General features: G+C 39.1%; 2 protein-coding genes across 2 annotated transcripts; both read left to right on the top strand.

Moving 5' to 3' along the window:
* Positions 1 to 338: 338 nt before the first annotated feature.
* rogdi (rogdi atypical leucine zipper) lies at positions 339 to 6,684 on the top strand. The gene is made up of 8 exons (XM_017173086.3): positions 339 to 492; positions 1,232 to 1,368; positions 2,162 to 2,277; positions 2,661 to 2,732; positions 2,802 to 2,933; positions 3,708 to 3,865; positions 3,937 to 4,267; positions 5,645 to 6,684. Exons 1-8 carry the CDS (start codon positions 482 to 484, stop codon positions 5,711 to 5,713), a joined length of 1,026 nt encoding a protein of 341 aa, XP_017028575.2. The 5' UTR covers positions 339 to 481; the 3' UTR covers positions 5,714 to 6,684.
* A 164-nt stretch (positions 6,685 to 6,848) lies between these two features.
* Positions 6,849 to 10,202, top strand: LOC108078655 (3 beta-hydroxysteroid dehydrogenase/Delta 5-->4-isomerase). Its single transcript, XM_017172586.3, has 4 exons — positions 6,849 to 6,907; positions 8,408 to 8,770; positions 9,162 to 9,437; positions 9,498 to 10,202. The coding sequence occupies exons 2-4, from the start codon at positions 8,449 to 8,451 to the stop codon at positions 10,097 to 10,099; spliced, it is 1,200 nt and encodes a 399-aa protein (XP_017028075.1). The 5' UTR covers positions 6,849 to 6,907; positions 8,408 to 8,448; the 3' UTR covers positions 10,100 to 10,202.
* Positions 10,203 to 12,329: the final 2,127 nt, after the last annotated feature.

Here is a 12,329-nt window from a genome sequence, read left to right as displayed (position 1 = left end):
AAAAATAATTTGTATGTTAATCATTTGCTATAATTTCTTTTGCCACCTTTTAAAGAGTCTCCATTCCGAATTTCCGTTATGAAAAGAATAAATATTATGCCAGCTACAAGAGCCAACTTCTTGTAGCTTCGATCGGCCAAAGAGAGAAGAAGCCCGCGCTGAAGAAAGCTGCGGCCAAAAAGCTTCGTCTTAACCACGTTACCTCCATCGGTAAGCTATTGCCTTTTGGCTACCAGTGTTTAGTGCGAGTTGAGAGCTGGGCGTCGAGCGTGGAACGTCGTGCCGCTGCTACGCCTATTACCATATACGGGTTCCATACGGGCCTAGCCACCTTCCGCCGTAAACCGAATCAAACTGAACGGAACCTTTCCCTGGCGATCGCGAGTTTTCCGCGAGTTTTTCAACAGTGTCTCGTGATTCGCGTTGCGATTGATAAAGAAGTTCAAACAGAATTGTGAAGATACATAATATATACTCCGACATGCCGCAGAGGTAACGGAAAGAAAGCGGTAGCCAAGGCCTTTATTTATATAATAACAGTAACAAATGGTGTTTGTTTTGGCCAAGAACCGAGAATGCGAACGTGTTAAAAAAAGCAAAGGCAAACGGCAACGGCAACGCTTTTGGCCATGCCTATAAAATTTATGAGGGCATCGTAAATTCATATAGCGCCCCGATACTCTTCTCTTTAGCGCTGGCTAGCTTGGCCTTTTCATTTTTCTTGACATTGGCTTTGGCTTATCAAATAAATTATAAAACAAAATTGGACCTGATAAACGGCTTGCCGTTGTAAATTTGTGCGTGTGTGACTGGTTATAAGTGTGTGACTGCGAGTGTGTGCGCGAGAGCTGTCGGCCAAGTTCGCTTGATAAGCGCTTTTTTTTGGGGCCGCTTTTCGTGGGCTTTTTTGTAATTTTAGCCCTGATTGAAAACAAAAGCCATTGCCACCAACACGCGCACTTCATTGGGTGGAAAGGGGGTTTCTCGCGGGGGGGAAATACGGGAAAATTCTGCAGCTCAGCAGCAGAAACCAGACGTCAGTCGTCGCCGCCTGTGACGTGAGTCACAACAATGGCAAACCCAGCAATTAGCACTTGACTTTGAATCAAATCAAGCCGAAATCAGTCGCAAACATGATAACGCAAACACAAACAAATCGCAAAAGATTCCATTTAAGTGTAACTCCAGGTGTTTTCAATATATTTTTCTATTTACTTTCCTATTTCGAAAGTCCCACCAACAACAACAACTGGTCCTTCCAGCCGCTCCACCGACAGCGCAGCGGGAGTGGCTATGGCTATCCGCAGCATGTCCTCAATACGGTGCCGGAAACGGCAGTGCTCACGACTCCTCCGCCCACGCGTAAGAGTAAGTAAAGTGTTTTTATTTTTCCTTTTTTGAATTTGGCGCGCTGTAGCAGGCAGCTTGCGTAAGGCAACAGTTAGTAAAATTAAGGAAAATAAATTGAATATTTAAAAGTAAATATGAATTAAGAGCTGAAAACTATTTTCTTTTATATGCCCCTCTAAGAAATTTATTTTGTATAGCTATAAATGTTTATTTATTTGTTGTTATATTATAAAAACTTTAATGTTTTTATTGTCTTTAGCAAAGAAATCTGTATTTTTGACAAACAAAAATTTGATTTAAATTAAGTAATATTTTATTTATTATTTAATGCTGCTTTAATAAAATTTTTGATTTTGTTAATATATTCTAAAAACGTGTTTGTTTTTATTGTCTTTTGAAAAGGAATTTGTATTTTTGACGAACAATTTTATTTTATATTTTTATTAATATTTTATTATTGTTTTGGTGTTTCAACAACTGTTTAAATAATTATAATTTTTTTAAAAATTGAACAAACTTTTAAATGAGTTATCAAAGATTATGCCATATTTTTTTTTAGTAAGAAAACTGTACTAAACAATTAAATATTATCAATATTTGTATATCAACAATGTAAATAAACATTATTCGAATATTTTTTTATTCAAAAATTTTTGAATTCAAACGTTAGAGTTCCATAACTCTCAGCTTTTGTCAGCTATCTTAACATTGCTTTCAGTCATTTTCCCACACTCTTTAACGCTTTCGCACGCTGCCCAACACTGCGCCTTTAATTAAACAACAACAACTGAAATAAAAACAAAATTTGTAGTCACATTTAGCTCACAAATTGCTGCTTCTGCGGAAAACAAGCGCCGATTCCTACCAGCGCGGAAAAAAAGCATGAAAATGCTCGCGGACACGGAGCGGGAAGAAAACCTGAATTTAGTAAGTTCAATTAACAAAAAAAAAAGAAGAAAAAAACGAAGAACCAAAAACCATGACAACGGCGACAAACAAAACAATCGTTGCCAAAAATGCGAAATGCGATTAACTAACATTGCTAATTGATTATCAATTTTTTTTCGGTTGTGTTCTCTTTTTCCTGTTTTCCTCATTTTCCGCACCCCGCTCCCGCTCCAACGCCGCCGTCGCCGCCGCCCACTGTGCCGTTATTGATTTGTACACGGAACGTGATTTGTTTGGCGGCGCTATCGCGAAAAACCTACGCACATATATAATCTCTGGGGCTTGAACTATACTACACACCGCGGAAATATGCAAAATACAAATATACACACACTTTGCATACCCTATTGCCGCATTTCCAGCAAATTGAATTCGAATGGGTGCTGCGGCAGGAGGTGCACGCGATACTGAAGCAACTGCGAACCATTCTGGTGGTGAGTTCATGACCTACATCTACATACCTCTGTGAGTCTTTAATTTGTCATTGTGCCATATTCCGGCAGGAGTGCGCCCATCGGTTTCCGGTGCCGCTGTACGAGAACGAGGGAAAGAAGACTGAGAAGTTCATACTCGCCGTGTCGCCCGATCAGCTGAAGGCCGTGCTCACCCTGACGGGCGATGCCATCACACAGGCTGTAAGTTTAAATCTGGAGATGGGATTTCTAGAAGTACACCTAGCTCTTCCTAAGTCTTTTCGGGGGTGTTCCTTAGAGAGCCGACTTGGGTTTGAATTCTAGAAAAGGAAACGAACTTCGGAGTTTATATACCCATCATAACTTAGCCAAAAAAAGCAGTGATTTTACTTTTTTATTATGTTTACATATAAATTTTAATATTTAATAATTTAAATTAAGGTCGGAAATGACTTCTTCAGTGCGTGGCAAACTTATTTATAAAATATTGATTACCTGCAACGTTATTAAAACAGTGACACATCAAAGTTCTTTACACAGACTTTAATATTTTGTACATCCCCTGAAATATCTTGGGAATTACTTCTCGTTTCGAGCTTAGCACAACAGACTGTTCTTTATTATCTTTATCTTTATGAAACTTGAATTCAACAAGGAACAAATAACATAAATACATAAAAGAATAAGAGTTAACAGTTTCAAAACAAATAATAAGCAGTGCCTAGATTGTTTTTTTATGATGTATTAGCTTCTTAAATCATAGTAAATTATCCAACTTACCAATGACGAAAACAGATTCATTTTAAGCTAAATTCATACCCTGATAGACATCTAATCACAAACTGGCGAGCATTTTCTGCAGTCTTACATCATGCAATCAATAAATTCGCTTTTAAATCGGTTTCGTGACTAGATTCCTAAGACTCTAAATTCTAAAGCCTATAAGCCAGTAAATTCTATTCAAAACCAATACTCATCTACCTCTATTATTCACAGGACATTAGCTTTAAGCTGTGCAAGGCTCCCAGCCAAACGCAACGTACCTCCATCACAGGGGAGTCGCCCTGGAAGCTGCAACAGGTCCAGGATGCCGCCAATCATCTGCAGACCGCAATCAACCACATAGACGATGTCGACGACTCTTATCACTTCAAGTGAGTCACAAGTTTGTTTTTACACCCAGATTCGAGGTTATTTATATGTACATAAATGTCGCTCTCTGTAGAACCTCCGATGAAGTGCTGCATGTGATAGGCAACATACTGGATGCCCTGCAGCGTGGCAGGAACAGCTTGCTGGTGCCCAAAAAGAAGCCCATCGATGAGCTGATCAAGGGACGCAATATGAAGTCGCTGGTGCCCAACCTGCCCGAGGATCTGGCCGTAAGCTTCTATCTGCAGAGCCACAAGCTGATCATAGCCGTTTACCAACTGCTGAACAACCAGGGCACCATGCGCTTTGATTCCCGCCAGGCGGAGGCCTCCGTTCAGTGGCTGAACGATGTGCTGCTGCTGCTAATGAATGGCCAGAAACTGTGCCAGCAATTAAAAGACAAGGTGAGTCACATATACCAGCAATAAGTGAGGGGCCGGAAGTGGCCTCGCGAAAGGAATTTGGCTTGGATACCCTTGGCACAATATCACGATCGACACCCGCATTTGTTGAATAACAAGAATAATTCGTGGCAGTTTAGGAAAAATACAGAAAAAGTAATTATTTTGGTCTATCAAAAGCATAAAGGCATTTCTCTTGTCTACACAGAGGGAAAACTTTGTTTTAAAATAAGGTATAATATCATTAAATTTAATTTCTTGAAGGAAAATATACGATTTTACCAAAAGTTAGACCTTTTCGCACACAATAATTATTTTTTTTATTAAAAAATCTATTGTTAACAACTTATATTTTTAGAAATAACTTAAAACAATAAACATTTTTTATTTTTTTTTTTTTATTTAAGAAATTAGGTTTTTATTTCCTTATATTTTTGGTAACCTAATCTACTTCTCAATTTATTTTTATTTAAGAAACATTTTTTATAATGAATTTTTTATTTTATTTCCTTGGTTTTACACAAAGTATCTTAACCTAATTTTTAATTTATATTTTTTTTGTTTTTTTTTTTATTTAAAAAATGTTTTTTTTTTGTATTTCCTTATGTTTTTTGGTAACCTTACCTAGTTTTTAATTTATTTTAATTTTATTTTTCTTTAAATTTAAAAAATTATTTTATTTATTTTTATTTTTATTTTTTTTTGTATATTTGTGGTAACCTTACCTAATTCTTTATTTATTTAATTTTGTTATTTTACATATTATGTTTTTATTTTTATTTCCTTAATTTTTGGTAACTTAACCTTATCTGAAATAAAGCCATATTTCATAAAGAATTTCACTACTTTCTCATTTTTGCTAAGTGTAGCAAGCAAAATGTAATGAAAACGAAAATTTATTTGCCTTTTGGCTGCTCTTGAGAACATCAAAAATTGATTTTAATTGGATCTATAAGTCAAAATAGAACCGAGAATTGTTTATCAATTAAAGGCCCGCCCACAGATGCTGACTTAGCGCAACACACCCATCTTAGAGAGGGTCTATTTTTGGGTATTAACGGGCACTGATAAGGCGCGTCTGCTCTTGAACTGATATCACAACGATTCGCATGTTCGGAGCACATGTGCCGCCGCAGATGCTGGGATGTGTCCCATTTTTTTTTTGTACCGCACACCCACAAGTTGCTGCCAAGTTTTATTTAGTTGCTGGCCAAGTGCCAGGGCCACCGCTGCTGCTGACTCTGCTGCAGTTCTTGACTGTGACGCAAGTCCGCAATTAAAGTGGCCAATATGGGGATTGGTAGGGGATGAGATGGGCTGGGCCCCCCCCGGCGACTGTGTGCGTATTTTTAATTCCATATTTTTACTCTTTCCCCGCAGATATCTGTGTTTTCGGTGTACAAAGATTTCACAGTTGGCTCGCGCTCACCCTCAGCGCTATCCTATTGAGACGAGGATGGGACGTCAACTGTGTAGCGGCGACAGAAACAATAACAACAATAATAGCTAATAAAGAAATCGTACTTGTAATAGCGAAGTAAATAATGTTAGTTGAAATGTTGCCACTGGAAACGGCGCACACCGTACACATAATACCCCCGCATACACCCTATACTACACATATATATATATAATACTAAACTGCACTGTACTGCTGTATATACGGGGCAGTACAGTGCAGTACATTCAACTAGTTTAATGTACACACAATCGACATTCATGATATATTACCCATCGCTTCACGTCACTCCAATTATGCATCAAAATGCATCTAAATAGCATTAGGCTGAGAATTGAAACGGAAACATTGTGTTTGTATGTGTAACTAAATGAAATTGCTAGATAATTATAGTTTATTTGTACGTGTAATTTAATGTAATATACCATAGAGTCCCCCCCTATATACATATATTTATGTTTTGCAAGGCAGATCAGACGGTACTTAAGATCGGTACTTACTTACAGACCCGTAACCCCCTATATAATACATCGGCATTTACATGATATTGTTGTAATAAACCAAACCGAAATGTGAACAGAATTTTTAATTGTACTAAACACCGTTTTGTATTCGTATTCGTAATTGTATTTCGCGTACTCGTGTTAATGGTTAATAGTTAAGCGCGCCCAATCCTAATCTAATCCAAAGTCATTTGTATCAACGGCCTTTACTTCTCGTTTACTTTATACATATATATAAACCATATACCAGGGAGTTTATAAAGATATTTGTATATGGAAAGTCAAGAGAGATGAGCAACGAAAACAATTACCACTGTACTTATTGAATATTGCGATTGCCTAGGCACCCCCACAGAAATGCATGGGAAGAGAAGACAACTATTTATGTAATCACTAAGCGTACTTACTACTGTCCACATTCATTTAATTGTTGTTGAATAAAAATTACCTTTTACCAACGGAAATGTCTTAAAATTTATTTGAAAAAGCTCCGATTGTTGGCGCCTTCAGGCCGATAGCTGCGATCGATAGCTTCGTCAGCCGATAGCTTGGGTAGCTTGACAACACTCTATCGTGCCTTGGTCTTGGCCAGCTTTGTTTATGGCCAAATCAAATCGGACAGTTTCAAGTCTGCAGGCAAGCGCTAAGGTTTGCCATCCAAGAAAGTTTCGTTATCTCCTGGTAAGCGGAGTTTCTCCATTATTACGCTTAGATTTCCCCGCTTCTAGATGGATAAAAGTGCTTTAGCTAAACTGGCCAAGACATGGCCTGGCCAAAAAAAGAGCTAGGCTAACGTAAAGTGCTTGACGGCTCGATGTCGAAATAGAGAGACGCGGAAACCAGTTCGCGGTAATTATTTTGATGCTAGTTTGACGGCTGTGTTGTAATCCCAGTTAGCCCAGCGACAACATTAGCACATTTACCCGTGTTTCTTTTTGTTATTGTCGCCATTTCGTTGTTGGCAGTAGATGTTTGCCCCTCTGTTGTTTCTTTTTTGGAGTCTGTCTCTAATAAAATCTCAACTCAAAATTCACAATAGTGTTGACCGTGGCCAAGTAACACACAAAGGGGGAAACTAAGAAATCGAAAGCTTGATAGGATCGCGGGTTAATGGAAATCAAAATGCCAATGCTCTGTGGTTTTATCTAGATTTTTGTGCTATGAATTTTCTTTTACACATTTTCAATATTTTATTTGGTGGTTTTTATTTAATATTTTAAGATTAAACAGGCAAAAACCGTATAAATTTCGACAGTGTTTTTTTTTCAATTACAAATACTAGTTTCTTTGTTGAACCTTTGACCTTTCTTGTGTAGTTTGTGGTGAGCTTTAAAAGCCTTTATTTTCTTTCGCAATATTTTTTACTAGTTTTATTAAAAAGGTTTTAAGTAAATGTAACTACTTAAAAAATACGATTGTGTGTAAGCCAACATTAATTAGGGTCAAGTTTTATGGGAGAGTAAATGAGTTTATGGTTTACAAAATAATTTAAATGATTTTGTTGAAAAAGGGAAACTCCGCTAATATGTCCTTCCTATATAAATAAGGGGAAAATGGTTTTTAAACTATTAATAGAATAAAGGAGAAGAAAATAATTTAATTTAAGAATTTTAGTAACAGCAAAAAGCACCTATTTCTACAGTTTTTTTTAGATATGATTGTAAAAGATTGTTTTCACTAAAAATTAATGTAATTGCCTAATAATACTCTTTAAAAATATAATATTCATAGTAAATAATATAAAATAACTCAGTAAATTAATAACTACTCAAACTCTTCAACAAAATACTTTACCTTGCAACAATCAAGAACATGTAGATTACCTTAGAAGTGTCTCAGGCTAGTAATCAAGGAAATGGGGCTTGCGAAGAGTATGAATTAAATATAGTTTGTATGTGGATAATTTGCCACCTTTATTAGCGGGGGGCAGTGCGTCGTCACGCAAGCCGAGAGCATTTGAAAACGCGCCGAGTCATTCGGAAACCTGCTCTGCTGACCCTCGAAGAAGGTCGTCCGAGACTCGGACTGAGGCTGACTGATGATGAGCCAGTTTATGTGGAATGGCGCGCTATGTGGCCGGGTTTATGGGGCTGCCGCAGCCGCCGCCGGCCATAAAAGCCACTCTCACGGAAACTCGGCTTAAGTGGCAGCTATGCTAACCTGCATTCGGTCTCGTTGCAGTTAAACCAGTAAAGGCAGTGCACTTTGACCCCCCGGACGAAATGGGTGGCGGCAATACAGGCGAAGTGGTGCTCGTAACCGGCGGCAGTGGATTTCTGGGTCAGCACCTCATCAAGCAGCTGCTGGAGCGGAAGGAGGAGCTAGGCATCCGCGAGATCCGTTCGCTGGACATTGTACCATACAAGAACAACATCGGGCATGCTGATACACCCCTGCTACGCACCTTTGTGGGCGACATCGGCGCTGACCCGGAGCCCCTAGGGCCGATCTTCGCGGGCGTTGACGGGGTTTTCCACTGTGCCGCCTCGGTGAAAATCGAGTATCCGCCCAACTACGATGAACTGGAGCGCGTGAATGTGAACGGTGAGTGAGCAGGTACTTTTCCGCCGGTGGAAACTAAGTAATACACTCTAATTTGTGATTAAGTTTTATTACTTTAAGAGAGATTGCTTGTGATTTCGAAATAGTTAAGTAATCAAAAGGAAAATGGTAAATTTAAGGGAACATTTAAGTTTTTATTTAAAACGGATTTTAATTAATAGTTTTTAACTTTTTAACTACTTAATGTTTAACAATTTAAATCCACTTTTAGTCAAATCAAGAGTCTATTCTTGTTTTTTTTTAATTTATGGCAGGTCCACTAGTCGTATACGTAATTTTCAAAGCTCCTTTTTCCATAATATTACGTATCCGCCTAGTGAACCCATTAAACCTGACAAGAAATCCCTAATACCCCAAAACCATACCCTTTCAGGAACCCTGGCCGTGGTGGATCTGTGCATCCAAAACAATGTAAAGCGACTGGTCTACACCAGCTGCACCTCCGTCTGCTTTGTGCCCTTCAAGGGTCGCAGCACCTTCTCGGCGGTAATTAACTCCACGGAATCCAAGACGGACACGCCCACGCTGGACAGTTCCACTCTGTGGGAGCAGGATAGTCAGTTTTTGATAGCGGGTTACGCCTCCAGCAAGCTGAGGGCGGAGAATATAGTGCTAAACTCAAATGGAGCACCTCTGCAGAACCAAAAGGGTGAGTTGTGCAAGTCTTTTAAAGCTTAAAAATCCCTATCAAATCCCTAATCCTTTACAGAGTATCTGGCCACCAGTGCCATTCGTGCACCGCTGACTTACGGCGAGTGCGATTCCCATTTCATCACAAAGATCTTCGAGTATTTGTCAACCCGGAGCTGGGTCTTTCCGCGAATTGCTGGAGTGGGCGGCAAGCAACAGCTAGTTTACGCCGGAAACGTGGCCCACGGACACATCTGCGCTTACCAGGCCCTAAAGGTATCCGACAAGGCGGTCAATGGACTGCCTGTCTTCGTCACCGACGACACGGGCATCAACGATGTCTCACGGTTTGTCCAGAAGATGGCCGTGCTAGGAGAACGGTTCAAGGTGAAGACCAGCTGGTGGTACGTTCCGCACTTCCTGTTCTTCTTCCTGGCCTTCCTGCTGGAAGTGGTCGTGCGAGTCGCGTATCCCTACACCAAGTACCGTTTGCCCTACTCTCTGCGCGCCATCGCCTCCTACACGTCCTCGATGCTGATGTACAACCGCCTGCGCGCCTCCATCCACATGGACTACATGCCGCTCTTCGATCCGGACGCGAGTGCCGAGCGAAGTGCCAAGTGGTATGCCAGGTGGTGGGACGAGCGCAAGGAGGCCAGAAAGCTTAAGAAGTCCAGCTGAGCTGAGTGGCGCAAATCCTGCATTACGCACTTCTAGTGTACGTTTCGATATCGTAAGTGGATTTTTATTTACTGCCCCGCTTGATGTCCTGTAAATATCCTGTTGAATAAAATGGTTGTTGTTCGTTGAACGAGGTCGTGTTGTATTCCTTTATTTGGGAAAGAGCTCAAAGGCAAGGCCAAATGATGTTTGCTGTGGCGGAAATCGGCTGCCCTTATTATTTTGTTAAAGTTTCTTAAAATGTTTAGAAAAATCGTATCTTTTAATAATTTTTTGATGCTCAACTTTAGACTTAACAGCAAAGGAATCTGCCGAAGTTTGGAAAACCTTGTGCATTTCAGACTCTGGTAAATATATTTCTTTAACTCAACTTTGACGAGATCAATATGCACTCCAGTGTTGCCATAGCAAACTGTAAGACTTGTTACCTATTTATTTTAACGAAAAGGATACACCATCATATGGCCTGATAATTGGGTCAGATAGTTAAGCCACAATTGCATATTTTTTAAATTGCATACTTTGTGGTGTTCTTAATATTGGGAAGGGGTTTAATTTTAGTATACTTTCGTGCAGTAGATCGAAGACCTCTTCACTGACTTCATTGATAATAAAGGCTTGCGCCAAAGCAAAGATTTCTATACTCTTTGGCCAAAGTTATACCTCAAACTGCTCTATTCTGTGCGCCTGAAATCAAACAATGGAACATTTGTAATGTGAGTATTGGGGCCTCAGTTTTGCCTACAACAACTGTAGTTTCACAACAACATTTTTGCAACAGCATAGAGCCTTTAAAATTTTGCTAAAACATTTCGGTTTCTCCATTTTGCGGAACAGGCGAACAGAGAGCACGAGAGCAACGATTCATAGACATATGTAACCATTTGCTGAGAAATATGAAAAAACGGAAAGCTGTTGTTGTAAAAATGTTGTGCTGTTGTTAAAAGGATGTTGTTGGTGAAGTTGTTATAGAATTTAATTTTGTTGTTTTGCAGTACTAATTCATCAACTGCTCGATTTTAGATACGAGGCACACAGAAGGCAGCAAAAAAAGGATTAACTTTGAAACAGACTATTGCTTTATCTTTTCTGCTCTTTCAATGACGTCACCACAGTTCACCACATAACCTGCAACCTGAAAGTATGCAAATTTTTAGCGTCGATGTCCTGCAATTTCGACAGATGGGGAAAGGACATCTTACATATCTAGTACACCCTGAAAGCGTGTAATTCCCCTTCATAACCCAATAAAAAATACAACTTTGACAACATATGTTTTTGAACAATGTTCATATTGGTTTATTTATCATTATGAATTAATTTATTTATTTCTCAGTTATTTCATTATAATTTTTATTATATATATATATATATTTGTTTGTCTTGGTTTTTTCCTTTCTTGTTTTTGTTCTTCTTGGTTGTTTTTTTGTTGCTCTAGAGCATTTCTTTCTGCCGTTTGTTTTTTAAACTTATGTACCATTAGCTTAACTTATTATGCCATTATTTAATTTCATTTTTTTTTGTTGTTGTTTAAAATCATGTTTTAGTTTTCTGTTCATTTTTGTTTTCTCCCATCCCTTGCACATCCTGCTCTTACTTATTCTTCTTTCTGTATTGGTTTAATATGCGGTTGCTGCTGATCTCTGTTGCTGCTTCTGCTGCTGCTGCTGCTGATTCTGCCGATTTCATTGGCGATCGATTAGCCCGATCGAGGGTTATAGTACGATACGATACGATACGATACGAGTGTGTATATACCCAAGAATCTCCCATCGCTCCCTGTACGTGGCACATTGTGAACAAAGTGATTTTTAATTTGCTGCTAAAGTTGTTCGCGTTCATCTTGTGTTTTTTTGTTGCATATACATATTGCGGGCTGTGTGTTAATGGGGGTGTGTGTGTATATGTGTATGGTGTGTGTACTGTGTGTGTGGTGGAGTATTGTAAAATTCGGCCAGCAAAAGAGCAATACCTTGCTGCCCTTTTGTCGTCTTTTTAATAAATGTGGCTCTTGGCTGTTGTTGCTTCGAGTTGTTGGTAATTGTTCTTGTTTGTTGATGTAACTGTTGTTGTTGTTATGGCTGTTGCTGTTGCTGTTCTCGGTATTGGTGGCCGCATAGTTCTGTTTTTCGGTTCGAGGGTCCTTATAAATAATTGCATTTCTTTAACCACCAGTATGCGTGTCCGTCTGCCTGTCTCTGTTCGGTTGTTTGCTCATCGAATGCTTAAC

Source organism: Drosophila kikkawai, chromosome 3L (genome assembly GCF_030179895.1).
Source record: "Drosophila kikkawai strain 14028-0561.14 chromosome 3L, DkikHiC1v2, whole genome shotgun sequence".
Lineage (NCBI taxonomy): Eukaryota > Metazoa > Arthropoda > Insecta > Diptera > Drosophilidae > Drosophila > Drosophila kikkawai.
The sequence above is the reverse complement of the archived record's forward strand: the minus strand, read 5'-3'. Positions and strand labels throughout refer to the sequence as shown.